The sequence below is a fragment of the Staurois parvus genome, unplaced genomic scaffold, assembly GCF_062004578.1.
Source record: "Staurois parvus isolate SC_StPar_1 unplaced genomic scaffold, SC_StPar_1.0 ptg001158l, whole genome shotgun sequence".
NCBI classification, from domain to species: domain Eukaryota; kingdom Metazoa; phylum Chordata; class Amphibia; order Anura; family Ranidae; genus Staurois; species Staurois parvus.
In genome coordinates this window covers 910,844-937,016 of record NW_028318954.1, presented here as the reverse complement: position 1 = coordinate 937,016, position 26,173 = coordinate 910,844, and the positions used below count along the sequence as shown (strand labels likewise).

At 40.5% G+C, this 26,173-nt stretch overlaps 1 protein-coding gene across 3 annotated transcripts in view; it reads left to right on the top strand.

Moving 5' to 3' along the window:
- Window positions 1-26,173, top strand: part of AFAP1L1 (actin filament associated protein 1 like 1) — a 131,787-nt gene that overhangs the window by 85,151 nt on the left and 20,463 nt on the right. For 2 of the 3 annotated variants that reach the window (XM_089659452.1, XM_089659454.1), the window contains exons 3-9: window positions 2,776-2,859; window positions 7,902-8,090; window positions 10,558-10,656; window positions 15,945-16,156; window positions 18,821-19,000; window positions 22,962-23,042; window positions 24,561-24,651. In XM_089659452.1, the coding sequence (XP_089515578.1) occupies window positions 2,776-2,859; window positions 7,902-8,090; window positions 10,558-10,656; window positions 15,945-16,156; window positions 18,821-19,000; window positions 22,962-23,042; window positions 24,561-24,651 (936 nt within the window). The remainder of the gene's footprint in view (window positions 1-2,775; window positions 2,860-7,901; window positions 8,091-10,557; window positions 10,657-15,944; window positions 16,157-18,820; window positions 19,001-22,961; window positions 23,043-24,560; window positions 24,652-26,173) is intronic. The other variant, XM_089659453.1, reaches the window with a different exon arrangement.

Genomic DNA, 26,173 nt, shown 5'->3' with positions numbered 1-26,173 from the left:
AATGAACAGAATACAGCCATCTTCCGAAAATCAAATTTCCAATAGAATAGAGTAAAATTAGAATAGAACCTACTAGAATAAAACAGCATATAATAGAAGAGAAAAGAAAAGAGGAATAGAATAGAAAGGAGCAGAATTGAAAATAGAATAAAATAGGAATAATATAGCCGTCTTCTGAAATTTAGAATATAATTAATTTAGCTGTCTTCCGAATTTTTAAATTCAAATAGAATATAGCCGTCTTCCAAAATTTGAATTTCGAAAAAAGAACACAATATAACAGAATAGAGCAGCCTACAGCAACATAGTATAGAAAATAAAAGAATAGAACAGAAAATAAAGCAATAGAATTAAATATATAATTGATAGCTAATTAAATTAAATAAAAATTAGATTTTCAAATAGAATAGAACCAGTTATTCTGCACATAGAATTTGGATAGATTTTATTTGAATTCATTCTGATCCATGGGACAAAACTTAATCTAGTTTAATTTCATTTATTATATTTCAACCAAACAAATTTTGTTAGGAATGCAACGAAACAAAATTACTAACTTAATGAACTGATCCAAAACTAATTTTGTTTTTCATTCTGCATATGTCTAGTCACTGTATACACTTTCCTTTTATAACATCAGTGTTGTTATAACAATGTAAATACCAGTTATATTTGACAACCCAATATAAACTTACTTGAAAGGTCTACTTTCATGTTGTGAGTTCTGCTGTCCACTGGCCATCTGTTTCCACAGCTTCATGGATTCCCTGCATGCATTGCAGCTTTTCCTTATGCTTTTCACTTTCTAAGGACTACATATCCCATGGTACCTTGCTGCCTGCAAGCAGTGATTCCTGTACTGACCCCACTTCCTGAAACTCCTCCTCTCAGCACCTTGGTAGTGCCTACTCACAGGGCATAGTGAACACATGTCATAGACTTTAAGAAAGTAAACTTCAAGATCATTCAAATTAGTAGAATCAGACTAGAAATAATCGAAATACAATGCGGAAATAAATATTTGTTTTTAAATTTTCACCAAATATACATTTTGAAGGGGAATTGAACTCTGAAAGTTTTTGTTGTTTCAAAAAAAAAAAAAAAGTAGGTGAGGAGGAAATACTACCACTGACCAGTACTGCCTGTCACTGCAGCTGATCTTTACCCCATTACTGACTTCCATACCATGTTCTACACTGTATCTATATGTTGAGGTCACCATCTTGGTATAGATAGGGCTTCCATGTGTCAGTCACCTGCAAAGAGATCAATGACAGGACAGTAATGATACTACCAAATCTCACGCCATACTCCTGAAGCTGGTGATAGATGGATCGTTGTTCTTTTTTTTTTGATCAGCCAGCGGGCTGATAAAAAAAGAATAAACAGATTCCTCCATCTTAACATTCAAAGTGGATAAAATTCTCCCCCCTGTGCTATTGTATTCGGACAGCAGGGATTCCTTTTGCTGTAGAATATACTAAGCAGCGCTGCAGCTGATTTGGCTGCAGTGCTGATCCAAGGAAAATTTTCCAACATTTCTGTTCGGGAAAAAGTGGATCATTAGATCAAATGGCCATGGATAGACATTAGTTAAATCTCATACTGCAGATGTGCAGCAATAAGACTGTAGGCACAGAAGTGCCCAGGCACACTCGCATACCAAGATTTGCTATTTTTCAGGAGGAATTCAAGACAAGCAGTAAAAATGTCAAGGTACTGTTCACACAATTAACATTTTTTAATTTTCCCTGTAACATAGCAGATCTTCAGAATTCAACTTTTGGGCCTCATGCACACAGGATGTTTTTTTAAACAGTGTTTTGGAAACAAAAACAAAAAAAGTCTGGCACTTGTAAAAGTGTGTAACGCGTTTTAGGTGCGTTTAGCTGCGTCAAGTGTTTGGGCGGTGATTCATGTCATTGGCCAGAATAAATCATTTATTCTTGCTATTGAAATAAATTAACGCTCAAGCACTAAACGTACCTATTGTTAACCCGCTTTTAGGCTACGTTCACACTAGCCTTGTGTGCAGGCAGCAGAGAGGCGTTTGGGAAGCGTTTTTACCGCTTCCCAAACGCCTCTGCCAATTCTGCACATTACAGCACATGGTGCTGTTCTAACAGGAGCGTTTGCGTCGCGTCGCGGCAAAACGGACGCCTCTGGTCAAGTCAGGAGGCTTTGAAGCCTCCTATTCTCGTCTATGGTGCCACTCCGCAAACGCCCGGCCGGCGTTTGCGGTGCGTTTGCGACGCGGTTGCGGGGCGTTTGCGGAGCGGTAACACCACTCAAATGCATTATAGGCGTTTGTGGGGCGTTATTAACGCTCGGCAAACGCCTAGCAACCGCCGCTAAACCGCGCATGCGGCGTTTGCGGAGCGTTTGCCGAGCGTTAAAAACGCTCCGCAAACACCGGACCAACGCTTGCCAAACGCTATAGGGGCGTTTGGCAAGTGTTGGCAAAACAGCCTAGTATGAACGAGCCCTTAGACGCACCAAACATTTTTTTTTTTTTTGCCAAAACTCTGCTACTCCTAGACACACCGGCAGTGGGTTTATTTCCTGCCCCTAAACTCTCCTGCTACTAAACGCTGCTAAAAGTCTATTTGTGTATGGACACATAGGATAACATGCAGGGGAGTTTATAGGCAGGAAAACAAACCTGCCAAACACCCCTAGGAGCAGCTGTAAAAATGTCCAGTGTGCATGAGGCCTTACCATTGAAATGTATACTTACAGTATGTAATGATTTGTTCCTTTCTTTTTATTGTGCAGGAGATGACCTGGATTTCCAGTATATGAACACTGCTGCCTATCACAATGGCACCAGCTTTGTGGAGTCCCTCTTTGAGGAGTTTGGTATGTTTGTCCTTGTTGATTAACCATTTAGATGTCTGTTTATTTTGTTTATGACAGTACATGGTGAGTGTAAAGTGAGAAGAGAGGTTAGGTGTTAAGAGCTCATTTGACCATTGTCAAATATTGTACAGCTTTTCCTTTCAATGGTGGTAAAATGACTGCGCCTGAGAAATGGAATTTGTTTTTCTGTGACCCTTCACACCAAAGAATTGTGAGAAATGGCAATGGAATAAAATCCCTGCTTACCACTTTTTTAAACATATCATTATAGTCTATGGTAATTGTTTCAGAATGCTTAAAAACAATTGTTATAGCCCAATGAGCATTTCAGTGCCCAACCTCACAAAGACCTGTTGTTGTTAGAAAATGATGTCACAGGAAATTCTATACATTGCATGTTGAATTGGCCTTTTCAAGTGCTTTTGTGGGAATTTTGGGCTTGTGTATTCTGTGGCAATGTTTAACGCTTATTAGTTAACACTTAGTACAAGTATTTTCTAACATGAATTGTTTGAATTCACCCAGATCTTTAAAGTTTTATTATAATGCAGATTACCTCCATTCTAAGGTATATCTAAAACTAACTTGATAAGCCAGATTCCATGCTAGGTGGCCAATGTCATAGAACATGGGTGGTAGAGTCTCTGGGACTCAATCTACCCCATACCAACTCTAAACTATCAGACCACAGGCTTACTGTACACCAGGGGCTTCTTACACTCCAGAAGGGAGTTATACAAAATATGTCTTTTGATCCTTGGTTGGGTCCTTCAAGGACCGCACCACACACCAGGCCCAAAAGCTGCAGAGACACAGGATTTTGGTTTCCAGGTGGTTATGTTTGTTAGGGTGCCTAGCAGGGAGCTGACCCCTTTTCTCCCAACCTCTTCCAGCCCTCGAATGAGCCATGTGCTTACTCACTCCACGGGATCTAGGCCACTCACCAACCAGCTATAAAGAAGAGATGAGTCCATGTTCTTACTTTTTTTTTATTACTGGAACAATACTGATAACACAGCATTTTATATGTAAATGTCTACTTCAGAACAGCAGTTTCCATCTCTTGCCCACTGAATGGGGTACACTCTAACAAAATTCTTATACTCGCCAAGGCAGGCCATACATTGTGCAACTATCTTTCCTTCAACCATGGCTTGAAGAAAAGAAAATTGCTTGATTCTGACAGCAGGGAGCACAAGGAGCTTTTACAACAAGAAGAATACAGTGATCACTGCTGGCGGCTATAGCCACTGGCAGTGATTGCATGAAAAAAAAACACGATATGCTGGTTGTACAATCAGCCTGCCCATAGGTAGATCAAAATTTGGATGATTTCTGCTAAATCTGCTAAATTTCAATCCCTCTATGCCGGGCTTAAAATGGTTGTAAAGGTACAGATTTATTTTAAAAATAACAAACAGGTCATACTTGCGCCGTGCAATGGTTTTCTACAGAGCAGCCCCGATCCTCCTCTTCTCAGGTGCTCCCCACTGCTAAATGCCCCCAGACAGAACAAGCAGCTTGTTCTGGGGGAACTCATGCATGCTCGCTCCTGAGCCACCTCTGTCTATCTATGAGGCACACAAAGCATGGCTGGGCCCCACCCCCTGCTCCCTCCACACTGACTGTGATTGACAGCAGAGGGAACCAATGGCAGAGTCCTGGAGAGCTTCTGCTCTTGTTTACATTACTGAGATTGAGTATAAGGTGGGGCTAACTGGGGAGTTGTACACTGAAGGTTTTTTTACCTTCATGCATAGAATGCATGCAGTTAAAAAAAAAAAAACCTTCAGCTTGTAGAACCACTTTAAATGTAGCCCACTTGGTGGAAGGTTTTCATGGCATTCCCTATCATGGCACAGAGGGTGCCAATTTCTCCATAGGGGCCAGGGACAAGAACACTGCACTTCGTCTTTGCAGTGAGCCATTCACCTCACCAACCAACCCCCTATTCATCTGCCAGCTCTAAATTTACCTTAGTTCCAGAGGGAAAGAGAGGGAAAACAGGGAATGGCAAATTACCCGAAACAGCAAGGAGAAGCAAGAGAATGACAATTTCCATTTCCTTACATTGCACCATCTACAAGTGTCCCCAGTGTAAGATTTCCCCACAATTCCTATTCCAGTAACAGGAACTATCCCCTCACAAGCCTATTCAAAAATACACTTTCTGTGAATTTAGTTTTCTACAATGTATGTTACAGAAGATCCTCATGAATGTTGTGCCAACTTATTTTTTTTCTCCATTTTAACAAACAATATGCATTCATATGTTGTCTTTTAATGTTGGCTCAATATAATGTTTTGTTTTAGCAGGACACCACAATATATTACCGGATATTGTGGGGTAATGTTTGTGGTCATATAACATACAGATTGGATTTCTACAGAGTTTACAGGATAGGAGTTCAACCGGGAAAAACAGATGAAACCCTCCAGTCTACTACATGGGGGGTAGCATTACTGTTGCTCACAAGTAGTAAAGGATAAATTCATACAAAACTAACAACCCAGTTTTAGATGGGCTCTAAATGGTTCAATCCTTTGCCGACTTCTGCATTCTCTTGCAGGGTCTAAAGTGTATCTGAAACAATGAAAAATTCATAATATTTTGTAGCTTAGCAGTTCTTCGATATAGTGGATTTATTAGTTTTCTTTTTTTTTTCTTTATTTATTTTTACTTTGTGATCTTGCCAATAATGCACTTCTGTTCTAGGGTGACAGCGCTCACTCACTGTGTTCTAGGGTGACATTGCTCACTAGAGGTGCGCTGTTGTCACCCTTGGACAGGAATCAAATTAGGACTACAAAACACCTCCCCTTTCCATATCACAATAACATGAGGAAGAAGGGGTGTTCTGTAGTCCACAGACAATGCTAGAACATTAGATAGAACAATGCTAACTGATAATGGTCAGCTGAGGTTTCAATAGTAAAATCTTTCAATAGTATATTCTTACAGACCAAAAGGGAACAAACCGGAGACATTTATTAAGTGTTTATACACACTTTAAATCTTGCGTGACATTCCAGCTCCTGGTAAGGTCTTTAAAAGGTTGTTACACTGGGTACACACGAGTTGGAAATCGGCCAAAACGGTCAATTCGGTAGGAATCTGCCGAGTTTCAGCCCCGTTTACAGCTCCTTGTCCAACAAAAGCTGGTCTCACGAGCTGCTTCTCTTAAAAGGGCATACTGGAAGACTAGCATCTGACTGGCATTGAATCAGTGTTGGCAGCCAATGGCCATAAGCGCTGATCAGTGTGTCACAGGTGTGGGGGGGCTGGTAGGAGGAATAGAAGATTCCGTTATTAGCTGAAGGCAGGATCGGCTTCCCAGAAGAGAGAGGTTTTCAGAGACCGCCTAAAAGTGGGCAGAGTAGGCGATAGTCTGATAGATTGGGGTAGGGAGTTCCAGAGGATGGGGGAGAATCTGGAGAAGTCCTGGAGACGAGCATGGGTGGAGGAGACGAGGGAGCTAGAGAGCAGGAAGTCATACGAGGAGCGGAGAGGACCGTTTGCGTGAGATTTGGAGACAAGATCGGTGATGTTATGGGGGGCAGAGTTATAAATGGCTTTATTTGTTATTGTTAATGTTTTTGAATTTTATTCGTTGGGCAATGGGAAGCCAGTGGAGGGATTGGCAAAGAGGGTTGGCAGATATGGAACGGTTAGTAAGGTGGATGAGTCTGGCAGCAGCATTCATGATAGACTGAAGAGAGGATAGCTTGCGATGAGGTAGGCCATTGAGTAGGGAGTTACAATAGTCAAGGTGAGCAATAACCAGGAATGTCGATCCATGTATGGGGAAGGCGGTTGCACAGAGGTCGATCTACCAATTGACTTCCGTACAACCGCCCTTCTGGGAACAATTGATTGGATTGGTGCCGTCTGCTATAGCTGGCAATGCTGATCAGTGTATTTGGACGGTGGGGAAGTCTCCCCACAGTCATAATACAATAGCTCAGTGGGGGGATTCCCCATCCACATCCTCCATCCCGCTGGTTAAGCAAAAAAAAAAGTATGGGCAGCTTTATGCAGTTGGATTTTTGTGTAACTAATATAATTTACCAAAACCCAGAAAATATATTCTGACTCCCCAACCCCCATTTTGGGAGGCTCCAGCTTTTACCCTTTTGCCCTAAGCTTTGTTAATAATGCCTAATATGTCTCTAGCCTCTATCAGTGTAGGTTTGACATGACCTTTAAAGCATATCTAAACTCAAAGCTAAAATGTCACAAACTGCAGCTTACCAGTCCTTTAGAAGTGATGGCTGCATTCATTTTTTTGTAGACTTCTTTTTCTTTATTTATTTTCACGTGATAATCCTGTAGATAACATTTTCTGTCCCGTGTACCAGTGCTCACTCCTTCACTGTATCTATACACAGAGCCCTGGTTGCCACCCAGGCTGTACTTCAAAAGTGTCTGCCTTCGCTTATCTCCAATTACATGCAGGGTGACAGGATTAGTAGTTTACTCAAGAAAAGTAACCTTGTGTTGCCTCCAGCACACAGGAAATGATGGGAACCAAGTGTTTCTGGCAAGATCGTTAGTTACTTTGTGAACTTGCTAAAAAATGTTCTTAGCCTGAAATATGAAAACAATGTGACAACCACATCTAAGGACCCGAAAGCTGCAATATATTAAAATTTTGCTCTTGGGTTTAGATAATTTTATTCCTTCTAGTTCTTTTCAGGAGAGAGGTATTATCACCAATAAGAACACAGCCCTATTTTAGAAACTTTACAATTGACCACCCAATACAATTTTGCTTTAGTGACACTTGGTAACCTCAGCAGCGTTATTGTGCCTGAGTCATCTTGTTAAATCTTTATTGGAAACTTTGTGATTTTGTCTTTCACTCAATGGTAAATACAATGAATGGTCATGTTTTCTATGAAGTGTTATGGGAGGCTTTCGGGACTGGCATTAGCCCAGTGGTACGCAATTAAAGGTTATAAACAATGTGTTGTTTCCACGTCATGAAGCCATTTCTGAGGTAAGGTGCTAATTGTTCATTTTTCCGGGATTTGTTCTTCAGATTGTGACCTGCAGGAATTACGAGACATGCATGATGAATACAAAGACACAGAGAGCCAATCTTCTCCGCCTCCACCACCACCATGTGCCCCTCCACCACCATTGCCTACCACTCCCCCACCAGAAGATTACTATGAGGAGGCTGTGCCACTTGGGCCAGGAAAGTCCACTGAGTATATAACATCTCGCAGTAAGCAGTGTTTGTCTTTTTCATCTATAAGTGTAGTCTACTGTAGCATTCAACTCAATGACCATAAATGACTTCCAATATGTATTTACCTATTGTAAAGCTATTCATAAAAATGGAAGGTGGTTGGAAATGTCATCTGGATCTTGACCAGACCTGGCCATAACAGATGTGTCCAGTCCAATAGCTCCCATAATGATTGAGGGAAAACAATGACTGAATACACTGACAGATGTACCCTAATTTGTGGACCCTGCATACGTGTGCCTTTCCTTCTGGAGCTCTTATTGTGTGTGAATCTGTGCTATAGATGAAAGGAATCCTGTGCTGGTGGATTATAGCAGCTATTTTCTGTTTAGGGCTCATGCACACAGGACTTTTTAAAAAAGCTCATCCTCTTGGCAGCAGTGTTTTGTCAAAATGTCTAATGCTTGTACAAGCGTTTAGGCACGTTTACAAGCGCTTGGGCGTTAATTCATTTAATTTGGCCAGAATTATAATTTATTCTGGTCATTGAAATGAAATAATGCTCAGGTGCTAAACACACCTAACATTAATATGCTTTTACACATGTCAAGCGTTTTTTTTCTGCCAAAATGCTGCTGTTCCTGGACACACTAGCCTTGTTTTTTTTTCCTGCTGGTTAACGCCTACTGCATTTAAAACTGTGATTTAAACTTACTAGATCCCTGTCATTCTAATCCAGTAGCTGTTTTCTTAAACTCTGATCTGAATACATGCCGATTAAAAATTCTAACATTATTTTGATTTCACGGATCTCCATGCATTTTTAGATCTGTGTCTCAAAAGGTATTAAAGACAGAGACACTCAAACAATTGCACTGTAGTATATTCAGAATGATGGCAGCAATGACGGGCTCCTTATTCTTTTAGGTAAAGGTGTATTTTAAAAATGGAAGTTTTATGGGGGGAAAGACAGATTTGGAGGATAAAAGACCTCCCCCCAACCAGTAGTTTTGTTAAGGGTAGGGTAGATGATAGATCTCTGTTAGCATTACTTATGCATGCACATTATTATCAGTTCAGGATATGACATTTCCCCTTGTTTTATCCCTTTAACCATGCTGCAAGTACAGAAAAATAACTGTTGGATGTGCCAGAAATAAAGAGTACTCCTATCCAGGACATGACATGGCCAGAAGCTTTGTTTTTAAGTCATTTAAACACCCTGACACATTGTCGAAAGCTGGCCATAGATGGATCACATCTTGGCTGTTTCAGCAGGGACTGGCCGAGATTCAATGTATGGGCAGGGTGGTTGTACTGAAGTCAATCCATCGATCTGTTTCAGTATAACCAGCCTGTTGGATTTTGGCTATAGCTGCCTGCCGTGATCATTGTGTTTTGCCAGCAGGGAAGGCTCCTCGTCGGCAGAATACAATAAGGCTGCAGAAGGGATTCCCCCATCAACAGTCAGTAGTGGAAGGAAAGAAAATTGCATAATCTGTGGGCTGCTTAAGACCACATTTTTCATTTGGACATGCTGTCTAGGTTTGTCAGGGGTGCTGTCACCTCCTTACCACCCTATTGTAAAAAAAACAGAAGGTGGATGTCTGTTTCTGAAGTGCCGTTTGTAATCAGAACTTTATAAATCACCCTTTGGCAGCCAGTGTGCTAGTTAATGACTGTGAAATGAGCCATCTTTGGGCGAATCCAAGTGGCTCTGCACCATGTAATTGCTGTGATGACCAATCACAGACATCACATACTGTATGTAAACAGTACTCCTGGTGCATGCTACAACCATTACATGTTTTGGTGTGCTCCACATGCTGCTATTAGTTCCACCCCCTTCAGTGCCTGGAGGGCACAGTTTGGCATTTTCCCCCTGGGCGATAGGGGATCTTGTCCCAGCACTCCTCCTCTTTTCCTTTTTGATTTGGCCAAATACCACATTTTTGGCTCTGAATTCCTAAGCACATATTGTAATCCATCAGAAATAAAGTAGTCAGGGCTGACATGAAACACAGACCTCTCACATGATTTCTGGTAAAATCAGTTGTTATTTTTTGCACTTATTAGGTATAGCAAGTTATAACAAAAACATTTAACAATCTATTTTAGCAGACCAAAAGTGGAACAATAGGAGAATTTCTTGTTAGGGTTTACATACAATGTATTTTTCCACTTCCCTGGTGTCCCTTGTCAATGCCTGTAGTCCATTTACTTGTCACAGATGTTGGATTATTACCCATTCCAGCCAATTAGGGAATTGTTTAACATAAGTGCAGACAGGGTGAAGCAGAAATACAGGGGCTGTGGAAGCAGGTGCATGGGATATTTACACATGTGCTTCACTTATCACCTATCCACCAGATACACTTGTGGAGTTTTCCTGTTAACATTTGTACAAAATGTGTGTTTTATTAGAATATGATGAGTGATTTACTCGATGCCAACTGTTGATATTTCAATAGTTTATTTCTGATGTATTTCCTATTTTACACAGACAGTTCCAGTCCACCCAATTCCATAGAAGATGGATATTATGAAGAAGCAGATAATAATTACCCGCTTACCCAAATAAATGGAGAGCAGAAACATTCATGTAAGTGCAGTTTTTGAATGCAGGCACTAACCAGTCTTCAAAATACAATTTTCTGCAACTAGAACCTAGTATACATGATCAGAAAATTGTACAAAAAATACCGCTTACGAAGCGATTGTTCAATAATCTGATCGTTTAGTACACAGATTTCATCTGAAAGGGACAAGCACGAAAAATGTTTTCCTATTACATGACATTTTTCTTCTAAATGCAAATTGATTAAATACTTGTGAGCCACTAGAAGTTTTCTTACTTTTAGAGCAATTAATTCCGTGTGTAAAAATATTTATAAATAATAAATTATGTGAACTGATAATTAATTAATTACGTGCTTAACTAGATATTAGATCGCCATGGTACTTATTACACCCTCTCCAGGTGTATGGATGTTAACTTTATATATCAATATTGTACCGCGCTCCAATATATATAACTCTGAGTGCTATGATAAATTATAAATAGCTGGAGTGTAACACCAATAATTCAATAATATTCTAAATCCATAATACTTGAATCCATAATTGATATAAATATATAAATAAATAAAAAAAAAGAATCAATTAATATTTTTAAATGAGTGCAAAAAACTAATAAAAAGTGAAAAAATATATAAATGACAAAGTGAAATATGAAAAATAAAATAAAATGAAAAAAATGAAAAAATTTGAAAAACTTAAAATGGGAATGACAGTTCAGTTCATACGAATTGAGATGGTATTGTAGTTCAATCTAATCTGCGTAGTAGGTCAATGTTCATGGCATGAACCTCTCTCTCCTTCCTCCTCTCCTTTCTCCTCAATACAGCTTTCTCAATAAGAACTTTCTCCTCTAGCTGCTTGACTTATTCCTCCATAGCCGATACATACAGAGAAGGGGAAAAAGAAACATAGTGTCTTATCCTGGGTAACAATTGTTTATTGAGCTTCTGATCTCCCACTCACATGGTATAAGTAAAAGTAGCGCTTTGTATATAATGTATCCAAATCCTCCTGCAAACAGCCTTGCAGGTGTGTGTGTGTTCACTCGATATACTCGCCGTTCCTCTGTGGATGCGTGATGACGTCACCGCCCCTCCCCTACGCGTTACGCTACAGGGACTCGTAGCTTCCTCTGGGGGATGTAGTTTGTAAATGTAGATGTGTATGTGTCATCCTTAGTAAGTATAGTAATATTCCCCCATACTAAGCATAGTAATTCATCCCCATATAGTAATTCATCCCCCATAGTAATTCATCCCCCATATAGTAATTCATCCCCCATAGTAATTCATCCCCCATATAGTAATTCATCCCCCATATAGTAATTCATCCCCCATATAGTAATTCATCCCCCATAGTAATTCATCCCCCATATAGTAATTCATCCTCCCTATAGTAATTCATCCCCCTATAGTAATTCATTCCCCATATTAATTCATCCCCCATATTAAGTCCCCAAGTCCCCCCTGTGTCAATTCACTTACCTTTGCTCCGCGCGTTCCTCTCGCCGTGTTCCCGCGCCGTTCCGGTCTTCAGGGCGGACTGTGAGAGGAGCCTAGCTCCCCTCACGTTCGTCACGCTGCCCCGCCTACACACATCCTGACAGCATCACGCTCCGCGGGCCGGATTAAAAGGTCCGCCGGGCCGTATACGGCCCGCGGGCCGTAGTTTGCCTATTGCTGGTCTAGGGCCTAGATTTTTTAGGACTCTCCCTGTCCTGAAGGCACAACAAGGAGCCCAAATGATGGAAAGGGTTGGACAGGAGATCCCACTGGGCAGTTTCGCTCAGCTCATGTTCAGATGACAGCTGTAGAATTTTAGATCTTAGGGATCCCTCTTCTTCTGTACTGAAGAGAAAGTTAATTTGAATCCCTCTAGCTGAGACATACATGGTAATAAAAACCCCATAGAGGCTCTAACCATTCTCCACACTAATCAAAGCTAGAATAAAACTTTGGCTGGAGTTCAATTTTAACCTGGCATACTTTCTAAGTGCTGACTGATAGTTGAAGCTGTTGTTAGCAGCATATTGTCTGATGGGCTTCGCATAGCAAGAATTTACAAGTTAAGGGAATCCTGTTATGTACCTATATCCCAGCCTTGGTCAATATAGAAAGCTTACTGTATACCTGAGTGCATTAACCCATAACCACCGATCATAATATACTCGGATGAAGTTGGATCAGAACAAGAGGGACTTTGATAGGTTTTTGCACTTAAGAATAAGCACTCTTTTATACAAGGCCGAAGCATTACATGTCTGTTAAATTGTATGCTATTAAATGAGGTTTGCAATCTGTAAATCAAATTCAGCTATTCTCTGACCGAATCTAGCCGCACACAGTACAATGTTATTGTACAATATTTTTTTAGATTAATGCAGGCCATAGACGGGTCGTTTTTTATCGGCCGAATGTTCGTCCGTACGCAAAATCGGACGATAATCACGCCGTTAGTGGGGCCAGCTCGTCAGCTGTTTTTTGCTGATCTCCTCATTTATTTTTATTGGTCATGCTGGAAAATCCGTGAAAAACGGACGTTTTTCGTGGCCATGGGTGGCAGCATCGGCAACGGGGCCGACCGATTTTTCGTTTATCGGCTGAAAAATCGGCCGATAAATGGCCCGTTTATGGTCTGTGCGCTCAGAGCCACACATCCACCCCTGCACACCTGTCACTCAGATTGCCTACCATAGGCTGCTGTTTGCACTCAGCTCCGCTGTGCTCCAGGCACATGGTTTCTGCACACTGCAGGCCTTGGCGCCTGTGTAAATGAGCGCTTAGATATGCTGTAAATTTTTTTCACTATTCCTGTCACTGACACCAATGATAGGGCACTATTCCTCCCACTAGCACCAATGATGGAGCACTATTCCTCTCATTGACATCAACGAAAGTGTACAATTCCTTCTACTGACACCAGCAATGGGGCAGAATTCCCTCCATTGATACCAATGATGGGGCACTATTCCTCCCAGTGACCCCAATGATGGGGCACTATACCTCCCACTGACACCAAAGATAGGGCATTGTTTCCTCTCACTAGACGCCAGACCATTTTTCTGCTCCCACTGGCCATAGCCTGCCCCCCCCTAAAGTCTCAAGGAAAACAAACTGGCCCTTTGTTTAAAAAGTTTGGACCCCACTGGTATAGAGTAACAGCTATTAAAACTAAAATGAATGACAACAGCAAATAATTTTGAGTTTTTCACAATTATCGTGAGAATACAGTTTTGGTCCTGGTTGGAGATGCGTTTTTGGGCTTCTTCTGAACTTGCCTGTATCTGAACTTCAAAGTCACGCTCTTGTTTTTAGTCCAATCATCTGCAGGCTGGGTCAGTTACCAACCCGCAACACATATAAATGCACAATAAATTTGGGCATGTGTGAACATGTCAATATAAGGGCCCTAATGTAACCAGTATCCCGCCCCTTTCTTACTGTGCTACCAGGCAGTGAATAACCGGGCCTGCAGATGATAGAATTAAAAAAAGAGCAGGACTTAGGTGAATTCTGAGAAGGCTCAAGATCATCCCTAACCAGCATCAAGACTGTATTCTAGAGGAGGATAGTGGAAACGTCTACTATTTCTACTATAATTCTTCATTTTTCTGTTGTCATTCATTTTAATCAACAGTTATTACTCTTTATACAGTACATATAACAGCATAGAGTAAAACAGGGGCTTGGTTCTCATATTTTGCAATGATATTGTAGAATGTTTGTATGCCCAAGTTAATCTTTTGGTCAATCATTTTTACATGCTCATATTGTTTGTTACAAAATGGAAGATTGCATTTTCCTCTCTATGAATCAGAGCTGTTTTATTAACCACTTTCCATCTGCCCTATAGCAGAAGTACTGCTACAGGGCAGCACGAGGGTGCGCAAAATCACGTGTATATTGGGCATGGGATGTTGGGGGAACTGTTTGTAAACAAAATAGTTCTCTCCCCTGTCAGCTCTTGCACATTGAGCTAAGCCATGCAAAGCAGTGTGTTTACAGTGAAGCACAAACACACAGCCCCACAGTAAAAAACACACAGCACTGCAGCTAACCCTTTGATCAACCCACATGTTAACCCCTTCCTGCCCAGTGCCATTAGTACAGTATCAGTGCTTTTTATTATCACTGATCACTTTATTGATGTCACTGGGGATGTCCGTGACACCAAGTCAGTTCCCTCCAGTGTCAGAATGCCCGACACAGTCCTGCTATAAGTCGCTGATTGCCACCATTACTAGTACAAATAAAAAATAAAATACAAAAATCCCAGTATATATACTGCCATTTGTAAATGCTATAAATTTCACGTAAAATAATTAATTTACACGTATTGGGATTTTTTTTTTAGCAAAGACGTAGCAAAATACATTTTGACTTAAATTTATGAGGAAATTTAGATTTTTTTTTTTTTTTACTGGACATGTTTAATAGCAAAAAGTCCAAAATATTGTTTTTTTTCTCCACATTGTCAGTCTTTTTTCTTTTTTAATAGCGCACAAAATTAAAAACACACAGGCGATCAAATACCACCAAAAGAAAGCTCTATTCATGGGAAAAAAGGACTTCAATTTCATTTGGGTGCAATGTTGCATGGCCGCACAATTGGCAGTTAAATTAAAGCAGCACTGTAGTGCAAAAAATGGCCTGGTCAGGAAGGGGGGGGTTAATCCTCTGGAGGGCAAGTGGTTAATATAAATGTATTATACTGTTTAAGGTTGTAATTACCAAAGGTGTGAATTTTGTCATACTTTGTGAGGCTTATGACCTGTTTTGTGTGAATGTGACTTTTGGCTAAGGAAGGTTTGAGACATCTGTAGTGTTTTTGGTCACCTATATATGGTCACCCTCTTAGGGTGAGTCTGCTGAGAGGCAATTCTAGTTCTTAGTTGATATATAAGGCTTGAACATTTAATTTATGGTTCTTTTTCTGCTTAAATTAGAAGTGTGTGATAAACCCTGAGTTGTGTTCCTTTGTATGCAGATAATGAGTCTGATGGTCTGAGCAGCTCTTATGAGTGATATGATGAGAGGCTATTCTAGTTCTTAGTTGATATATAAGGCTTGAGCATTTTAATTTTTGATTATTTTTCTGCTTCTATCAGAAGTGTGTAATAAACCCTGAGTTGTGTTCCTTTGTATGCAGATAATGAGTCTGATGGTCTGAGTAGCTCTTATGAGTGATATGATGAGAGGCTATTCTAGTTCTTAGTTGATATATAAGGCTTGAGCATTTTAATTTTTGATTATTTTTCTGCTTCTATCAGAAGTGTGTAATAAACCCTGAGTTGTGTTCCTTTGTATGCAGATAATGAGTCTGATGGTCTGAGCAGCTCTTATGAGTCCTATGATGAGGAAGATGAAGAGGGCAAAGCTCAGCGTCAGATGCACCAATGGCCTTCCCAAGAAGCCTCCCTGCACCTGGTCCGGGACAGCAGAATCTGTGCATTTCTTCTGCGCAAGAAGCGCTTTGGCCAGTGGGCCAAACAGCTAACCCTAATCAGAGACAACAAGCTACTGGTAAGAGAAATAACTTTTTTACATGGTAAGATCTTTAGAAACAAGCAGTGAAAAATACCATCCTAGAGTTAGACACTGACCGAATTAAACAAATACATTGACACTGCAGAGGGAAGGAAGGAAGAAAATATTTTCTGTTACGTTGTACACAATCCAAACAGCCTGAGCGCCAGAGAGGATTTCCTGCATCTACGCTTCTGTGACCACTGTGAATGGAGCCGGAGTGTGTGAACAAGGTGTTTTGGAAGGGAGAGCTGGAAAGCAGTGAAAAAACATAACCGACCCATCAGCTGTCACAGTCTGGCACACCACAAATGAAAAGTGCTGTTTGCATTGGCTCAGCTCTAGTATCTGTCAGTGTGTTTTGTGTTTGGCGCTCAAGTAGAACTCACTAAGTGTCACAAGCTCACCTCTGAACTTTGGTCTGATGGATATGAATTATATTATAACACTCTTTTGTAGTGCTAAATATATATATCAAAGGTCCACTTGCATTTACCTGGAAAAACCATGTAAATCAGGAAAGTCAGATTGAAGTCAAAACTCTGTATACTTGTTCCAGGCCAGTGACTGAGGAAGACATTGGATCAGCCAGGAAAGTAGCAGGTCGGAAAGGGTCGCTTCCATAATATTTCACTATAGGTTTTATTTAATGCTGAACTATAACCACCCCCAATAAAATTATATTTGTAACTCTGAAGTCAGATCACGTTACGAAGTATAATTACTTCCTGTGAATTGCAAGGTTTTGTACTTATTTGAAATCAGTTGATGTACCCATATTGACAGCCTATTCAGGTTCAGCAGGGGAATGTACGGGGTTGGACAAAAATATGGAAACACTACATGATTTTCAGGTGTGAAACATGCGGAAGTGATGAGACACCTAGCTAACTTTTGTCATTCACTGTACTTGCTGCTAGTCATGTTAGAGCTTACTGAGCTTCAAAGAGGGCAAATTGTTGGTGCCCGCTTAGCTGGTGCCTCGATGACTGAAGTTTCCAATTTATTTGCCATGTCGCGAGGTGCACTATTAAAAGGTCATGACCGCATATACAGTTTCTAAGAAAACGTTGTCTGATAAGCATAAGCGCGGTCAATATGGTCAACAGACCAAAAGAGACATAAGGACATTGTACAGGATTGTGACCTGGAATAAGAAAACTGCTGTAAAAGTGACTGCAGAGCTCAATCTGAGTCTTCCACAGCCCGTGTCCACAAAAACTGGGAACTCCATTCACGGGCGATCTACAATTGCCAAACAACTAGTGAGCAATATTAATGCTTAGAAGAGGAGAGAGTGGTGCAACACCCATAAACTGTGTACTATCGATCAATGGAAGACTGTAATATGGTCTGATGAATCAAATTTCACACTGTTCTCAAGTACTGGACGTGTTTACATGTGGTGAACACTATCCCAAGCTTACGACTAGGGCTGTCTTGTGCCAATGGTAAAGCATGGTGGTGGCGCACAATCATAGTTTGGGCAGCCATATCTTGGTATTCTGCAGGCCCCATCATCATCTTGAAAGGTAGAGTCATTGCCAGCGATTATGTACAAATGTAGGCAGACCATGTGCACCCCATGGTGCAGACAATTTTTCCAATGACAGGGCCGTTAACCAAGACGATAATGCTCCAATTCACACAATTGGTGTTGTCAAATCGTTGTATGACGAGCATGCAGATGAAGTTTTGCACCTTCCCTGGGCTCTGCAGTCCCCGGACCTCAATATCATGGGGCCACTATGGTCAATTTTGGAGAGCAATGTTTGGGCTCTTTTCCACCTCCAACATCTCTGAAAGATGTTTTGCATGAAGAGTAGTATCAGATTCCATTATCCACCATCCAAGACTTATATTTGTCAATTCCCAGGAGAATGCAGGCCATCTTGGATGCCAAAGGCATCCAACACCATATTGGGTAACGATTTTGTTCTTTTACCTAGTGATTACATAATTTTGTCCAACCCCTGTCACGGTCCCTTTGTGCATCCACCCCATCCCCCCACCTTCCAAATCTATTAACCACAGCTGCCTTACATTTACAGCCTGACAGCTGATATTGTTGAACAGAAACTAAAGCTAGAAAAAGATAAAGAATTAAGAGAGACTTTAACTAAAAAAAAACCAAAAACACAAAACATTATTCCTGAACCATCTAGATGGCTAGGTCAGTCTCAGGACTCCTACAGGGCTCCATAGGTCTTGGCAGCATAGGGGCACAGAGAGAACAAGAATATAGCGGCTCGTTTGGGGACAATGGAAAAAGGAAGCTCCAAGGAGGACATTTTTAAAAATCAAGTTCATGTGATTTATGTTATTTTTATCTGATTTAGGGAAAAAACTGACTATCAGTTTAAAACTAGAGCTTCACATTCACAACTCTCTGACCTATTTGGTGGTTTGTCAGGCCAATTGCCACACAAAACAAAATTCCCAGCTATCTCTACTTCATATTTAAGTGGTTATCTCTTTTTCCTAGGAAATGAACATAGATAGTACCATGGAACTTTGGTCAGTGGGCTTACACTAGATTTGTGCATTTTAACAATTTAAGGTTATAACTGATGTTGTAGTTCTGCAGAGTTGCTCTCTGGTGTTATGAATGTTATCTATGCCATCTTACTAATGTCAACTAATAACATTGATCTTCTCTAGTGTTACAAGAGCTCTAAGGACCAGCATCCTCACTTGGAAATGCCACTGCCTCTGTGTAACGTCAGCTACGTCCCAAAAGATGGCCGACGTAAGAAGCACGAGCTACGTTTCTGTCTTCCCAACTCAGAGCTACTTGTGTTGGCGTGTCAGAGCCGGGAGCAGGCTGAAGAATGGATGAGGGTGAGAGTCGGAATTCTTTTCATTAGTATTATGAATTTTCCTGGTACAAACTATACACAGATGGCATTTACTTACAATGAAATGCTGGGATATTATGTGTGGTTAAAGTGCAGTGTATGTAGCAGTGGGGTTTTGCCAGCTGTAATAAACTGAGATTGTATTTGGTGAGAGGACAGCTAAATATTACGCCTGGGAAAAAAGAACTGCCCAACACAAACATTTGTCTATAATTCTGGAGACAAAAACTGCTCCACCTATATGCGTTATATCCCATTTTTAATAAGATTCTCTTACAAGATCGGGTGTTTAATCAGCGATGTAGAGGGTCTTCATATACCATAAATCAGATATAAGAAACATTTGTTTGATCACAATTTGACCTTTAAAATCCTGTCCCTGTGTGGATTTCCTCCTACACTCCAAAGACATGATGGTAGGTTATTCGGCTCCTATTAAAATTGTCCCTAGTATGTGTATGAATGTGAGTTAGGCTACGTTCACATTAGCTTTATCAGCAGGCGTCAGGCGTTTGTGGTGCGGTTGAGAGGCGGTTGCAGAGCGCTAATACCATTTAACTTCATTATAGGCGTTTGTGGTGCGTTTTCAACCGCCTCAAAACCGTGCATAGGGCATTGGACAGGCGATTGGGAAGCGTTTTTAACGTTCCTCAAACGCTCCCCAAACGCCTGTCAAATGCTATAGGGGCGTTTTGGCAAGAGTTAGAAATAAAAGTCAAGTGTGAACGAGCCCTTAGGGACCTGACATTGTAAGCTCCTTGATGGCAGGGACTGATGTGATGCAAATTTTATATATAGTGAGGAACAGAAGTATTTTAACACCCTGCGATTTTGCATGTTCTCCCACTTAGAAATCATGGAGGGGTCTGAAATTCACATTGTAGGTGCATTCCCACTCTAAGAGAATTTACAAAAAAATTCAGGAAATCACATTGTATGATTTTTAAAGAATTTATTTGTCTTGCACTGCTGAACATAAGTATTTGAACACGTAAGAAACAGCAAGAATTCTGGCTCTCAAAAACCTGCTACTGTGCCTTTAAAAAATCCACCTCTACTCCACTCATTAATCTAACTTAGTAGCATCTGTCTGGGCTCTTTAAAGACATCTGTCCACCCCACAGTCAGTCAGACGTTAACTACTACCATGGGCAAGACCAAAGAGCTGTCAAAAGACACCAGAGACAAAATTGTGGACCTCCACAAGGCTGGAAAGGGCTACGGGGCAATTGCCAAGCAGCTTGGTGAAAACAGATCAACTGTTGGAGGAATTGTTAGAAAATGGAAGAGACTAAAGACGACTGTCAGTCTCTCTCGAACTGGGGCTCCATGCAAGATCTCACCTCGTGGGGTATCACTGATGATAAGAAAGGTGAGGAATCAGCCCAGAACTACAAGGGAGGAGCTGGTAAATGACATGAAGAGAGCTGGGACCACAGTTTCAAAGGTCACTGTCGGTAGAACATCCATCATGGTTTCAAATCATGCATTGCACGGAAGGTTCCCCTGCTCAAGTCATCACATGTCCAGGCCCGTCTGAAGTTTGCCAGTGACCATCTGGATGATCCAGAGGAGGCATGGGAGAAAGTCATGTGGTCAGATGAGACCAAAGTAGAACTTTTTGGTCTAAACTTCACTCGTCGTGTTTGGAGGAAAAAGGATGAGTTGCATCCCAAGAACACCATCCCTACTGTGAAGCATGGGGGTGGTAACATCCTGCTTTGGGGGTGCTTTTCTGCGAAGGGGACAGGGCGACTGCACTGTATTAAGGAGAGGATGAATGGGGCCATTTATTGTGAGCTTTTGAGAAACAACCTCCTTCCCTCAGTCAGAGCATTGAAGATGGATCGTGGCTGGGTCTTCCAACATGACAACGACCTGAAGCACACAGCCAGGATAACCAAGGAGTGGCTCTGTAAGAAGCATATACAAGTTCTGGAGTGGCCTAGCCAGTCTCCAGACCTAAATCCAATAGAACATCTTTGGAGGGAGCTGAAACTCCGTGTTGCTCAGCGACAGCCCCGAAAACTGACAGATCTAGAGGAGATCTATGTGGAGGAGTGGGCCAAAATCCCTGTTGCAGTGTGTGCAAACCTGGTCAAGAACTACAGGAAACGTTTGACCTCTGTAATTGCAAACAAAGGCTTCTGTACCAAATATTAACACTGATTTTCTCAGGTGTTCAAATACTTATGTTCAGCAGTGCAAGACAAATAAATTCTTTAAAAATCATATTGCTTGAGGTGATTGTAGCCGTATTAGTGCATTTGCGACAGAAACAATTGAGTACTGTCCGTGATACTTTTTTTATTTTCACTAACATACAATTTTGAGGACAAGCTTTTGGGGTATGTCCCCTTCTTCAAATTCCAAGCAGTACTATATAAATCACAAAGTTTCAGCAGAACATTGGAAGGGATGAGAAAAAAAAAAAAGAGGTTATTGTCAGGAATGGACTTGCCAATGGTGGTGGGACTCACCTGCCTTGTGGGCTGCAGTACCAAGGGTGGCCAGCAGGTGCTCTCAGCAGCCAGAATTTCACTCCTGCAATCAAGCCATCACCTGAGGCTGATTGAAGGAGGTGTATTTAAGCAGGACCAGGCCTGTGATCAGTGCCTTGGTGTATTGTGCCCATGAGCCCCTGTGTCTGGTACTTGATCCTGTTGTCTGCCTTCCTGATCCCTCTGCCTGACTCCTGACATTGATTAAACTCTGCCTGTATCGACCCCGGCTATTCCTGACCACTCTTCTGCCTGCTCCTTTGGTACCTTGTCTGCCCGATTGTTCCTGACCCGGCCTGCCTGACCACTCTTCCTCTCCAGCCCTGACTACGCCTGTCTGTGTTCCTGAACATACTGACATTAGTTGGAGGTTTGGGTTTTGTTTGTAGTGTGCATTGTATACTCCTGTAGTTTTGAATAAATTATATTCTTATTATATCACTCCTGAAGCTTGCTTTCCCTGTGTCAGTTCACACATCTCTGGTCATACCAGGAGCCCTGACAGTTAGAGATAAGATACAGTAAAAGTGAGGGGGGGGGGGATACCACACTCACACAGAGGGAGTTAAGCTTAAGCTAATAGTCATAAAACTGTTGGATAATGATTGAGGAATCCCATGTCCAAATTCAGGCCATTATCTCTTGTGTCAAATAGAATTATCATTCTTAGTTCAAAAGTTTTTCTTTCCTAAATGGATTTGAAATTTCCTTTAAGAACTAAAATATTAAGGTCAGCCTGAATTTGGACATGGGATTCCTCACTCATTATCCAACAGTTTTATGACTATTAGTTTAAGCTTAACTCCCTCTGTGTGAGTGTAGTATCCCCCCCTCCCCCCCTTACTTTTGCTGTATCTTATCTCTAACCTCTTCTTCTTTTTTTTTTTTTTTTTTTCATCCCTTCTAACGTTCTGCTGAAACTTTGTGATTTGTATAGTACTGCTTGGACTTTGAAGAAGGGGACATACCCCAAAAGCTTGTCCTCAAAATTATATGTTAGTGCAAATAAAAGTATCATGGACAGTACTCAATTGTTTCTGTTAAAAATCATACAATGTCCTGAATTTTTTTTTTACATTCTGTCTGTCTCTCAGAGTGGGAATGCACCTACAAAGTGAATTTCAGACCCCTCCATGATTTCTAAGTGGGAGAACTTGCAAAATCGCAGGGTGTTCAAATACTTCAATTCCTCACTGTAGGTAAAATGCTGCATACATTGTGGGTGCTATATAAGTACCTGTAATAAAAAAGTCTCACATATAGCTGGGCCATTACTGTTTCAGGTAATAGACTAGTCTGTCATGTAGCACACATTACTATATATGATAAATGGCTTCAATACTGATTCATTTTAAAAATATTGAGCTTAATAAATCTAGTTCTGCAAATCCTTATATAAATAAATGCTTTGATAAATAAATATATATATCAATTTTCATACAGGTGATCAAGGAGGCTAGTAGCCCAACTTCAATACATTTAACTGCTTCCCCAGCACTGAGACATAAATTGGATCTGGACAAGGTGAGGTTATCTGAAAACACAATTGTCATAGATATAATAATAGGGAAAGGCTTCTCTTCATATATTCAAAGCATTGTGCTGCAACTTTAAAGGAGAAGTTTGGGGTTATATAAAAATAAACATACTCACCACTATGCTTCAGCATCGGTGTGATGTTGCAGCTGTCCCACATTCACTCTAAGACCAATAACCAAGTGATCACATCACCACTGATTGCTCAGTATTCGTTCTTCTTGGAGAGGAGAACAGTGACTGTCAGTCACTGCTCTCCTCTCTGATCCTCCAGCACTCAGTGGAGCACCGGGCTGGAGAGGGGTGGAAGCACGCTGACAGCCAGAGTCAGCTGTCATGCTGAGTGGATCCTTACAATATTTTTAGGATCCTTCCAAGTCTTGATCAGCTATGTGACCTTAGCTGATGGCGAGTTTTACCCTGCTGTCGGCTGATTCTGGGGGTCACAGGAGAGCAAAAATAAGTGCACTCCTGTGACCCACAAGAGAAGTATGGCCAGAAAAGCTTTGGCCATACTTCTCTTTTAAGGAGACCCAGCCATTCTAATATCTCCAGGTGTTTACAAAACTTTCTGTGCTGACCATATAAATACTAGATAATAACACATCACACAGAAGTGACAGGCATATCTGATAATCTAAAGGAGAAGTCCAAGCCAAGCAGGTCTGATAATATATATGTATAGCCTATAGTTGTGCTTTTGCAAAGGAAAATACCACAAACATCAGAAAGAATATTTGTTCTGTTTTGCGGGCATAAACTAGCCATTAAACACAATGCACGTGGATTCTACTGTGTTCTCCCTCACTAAACCACACAAAGCCCCTAATACAAACCTACGCACCAGCTAAAAATTGATTTGTAACATTTAGCACAGAGATTGCAGGAACATATTTGTCATTATTATGTGTCAACTATTGCATTTTTTAATACAGAGGTCCAAATATCAAAATTGGGGTCCTTCTTCTATGAGATCCTTAATAAAAGATCGGGTTCCTGTTCTTGTTCATTATAGCATTTAACAAAGAACTGGGAATGCAAGGGTCAGGACAATACTTTTTTTTTTTTTGGAAATGTTGTTTTGTATAATAAGAATGTTGGTTACCCATTCACAGCCTGTCTCATGTATGTTTGAAATAGACTGTACCTTTTAGGTGAGTAATACAAATCATATTAATAATAATATTTCACAGTGAACAGCCAGGACTGATGACAGTAGCTCCCTCTGCTGGTGAATCTGTAGAAGAAAACATACTGCATAAAAGTCAAAATCATATTCATTATACTTAAACATCAATTTAAAATGACATAATGAAATTATTTTTTATGTATATGTATTTTTTAATATTTAATATTCCTATGTAATCTTCTTTTGTTAATCAGTGTAGCACTTAGCCATGAACTGAGAACTAAATGAGGACAAAGCAGGCATAAAGTATATTCTGAAATTAATGTATCATGTGAGATATCTGTCTTGTAATTTGTGTGCTATTTCTTTTCCCATAGAGGTTGTCACATGACAAGACATCTGACTCCGACAGTGCAGCGAATGGTGACAACAGTTCCCCCAGTAGTGGCAAAGAGAACCGTGACAATGGTAAATAGTCTCCTTACAATGTGTTAGCATTAAATGCATTCACTTAATCCTATAATCATGTGTCCGCTATCCATACAGTATTTGCTTTGTTCAAAGGTATAAATGTATGTGTTGGAGAATCATAGCAAACACTCTTATTTTATCTTAATGAACCCATATCTGTATTACATGTTTTTTATTTACATCTGCTTGGAGTTCAGTTTTACATGCAAACCCACTATAGACAACTGTGTCATCAGAAAACTGTAACATACTCCTCTGCTTCCCATTCCCTGTTCAATCCCAGGCTGGGAGCAAGTTGGAGATAAAGTTGTATTACTTACCTATACAGAGAAAACTGAAATCACTCACCTGGATATGTGGTCTTGCAGGGTTTACTGGATCACAAGACCAGCTAAACACAAGACCAGCTAAACACAATGACAATCCCAGGCTGGGAGTAAGTTGGATACCAAATTGTATTACTTAAGGCTGGCCATACATTATACAATCTTTATATATAATTTTCCTTTAGATTTATCCTTGCACTACATAGTTGAAAGAAAATTGAATAAGAACATTGTATAATGCATGGCCAGCCTTAAATTTACAGAGAAATCTGAGGTCACTGACCTGGACATGTGATACAACTACAAAGCCATGGATAGGAAAACAGGTAATGATTATGTATTTCTAGCTTAGATGGCAGAAAGCCAGGTTAAGTTTCAGTCAAATCTGAAATGTGTATGTATTGTATTGAAATTTTAGACTTCTTTAAAGCAAGATAGACGTTTAAATGAAAAACAAAAAAACATATATATATATATCTATATATATATATATATATATATATATATATACACACACCAAAAGACATTATCCTTTGTACGTCGGGAGCTGTGCAGCTGGTGCTATTCTGACCACGTCTGTTACCACGTCTGCTATTTCATCATGGACAGCAAGCTAGAACAAACTTTTATAAGTGAAATTCTGGGTGAAATTGGGCAAATCTGCCACAGAGACGTTTGACATGATTCAGGCAAGTTTACAGCGATGCTGCAATCAGTCGTTTAAGGTATTTTGAGTGGCATGCAGACTTCAAGAGTGGAAGAACATTACTGGTTGTCTACCATCTTGATTAACGGTCTCTGGACTGGGCTGCAACATGTGCGCCACCTATCAGTAGTAGGACACACTTGTCCCTTACTACTACTTGTAGTACCGCCACGCTAGCATTCCTTTTTATACCTGAAAAATTGAAAGTCCAGATGTGACTGAAACGCCCCTCATAAATATACAGACTTGCAGTACTGGCAACATAAAATGGTACAAATAGTACAAATTGTGCCAAAAAAAACAAACAGTACAGCTAAATGAAAAACCATGTTACTTTGTGGTGCTATAATATTGTCAGTTTGGAAAGTATGTTTTAATAATAGCTAATTTCTTAGCTTGTACACCCCTTGAGGGATAGGGACTGCTGTGAATGTACAATATGTATGTAAAGCGCTGCGTAAATTGATGGCGCTATACAAGTAGCTGA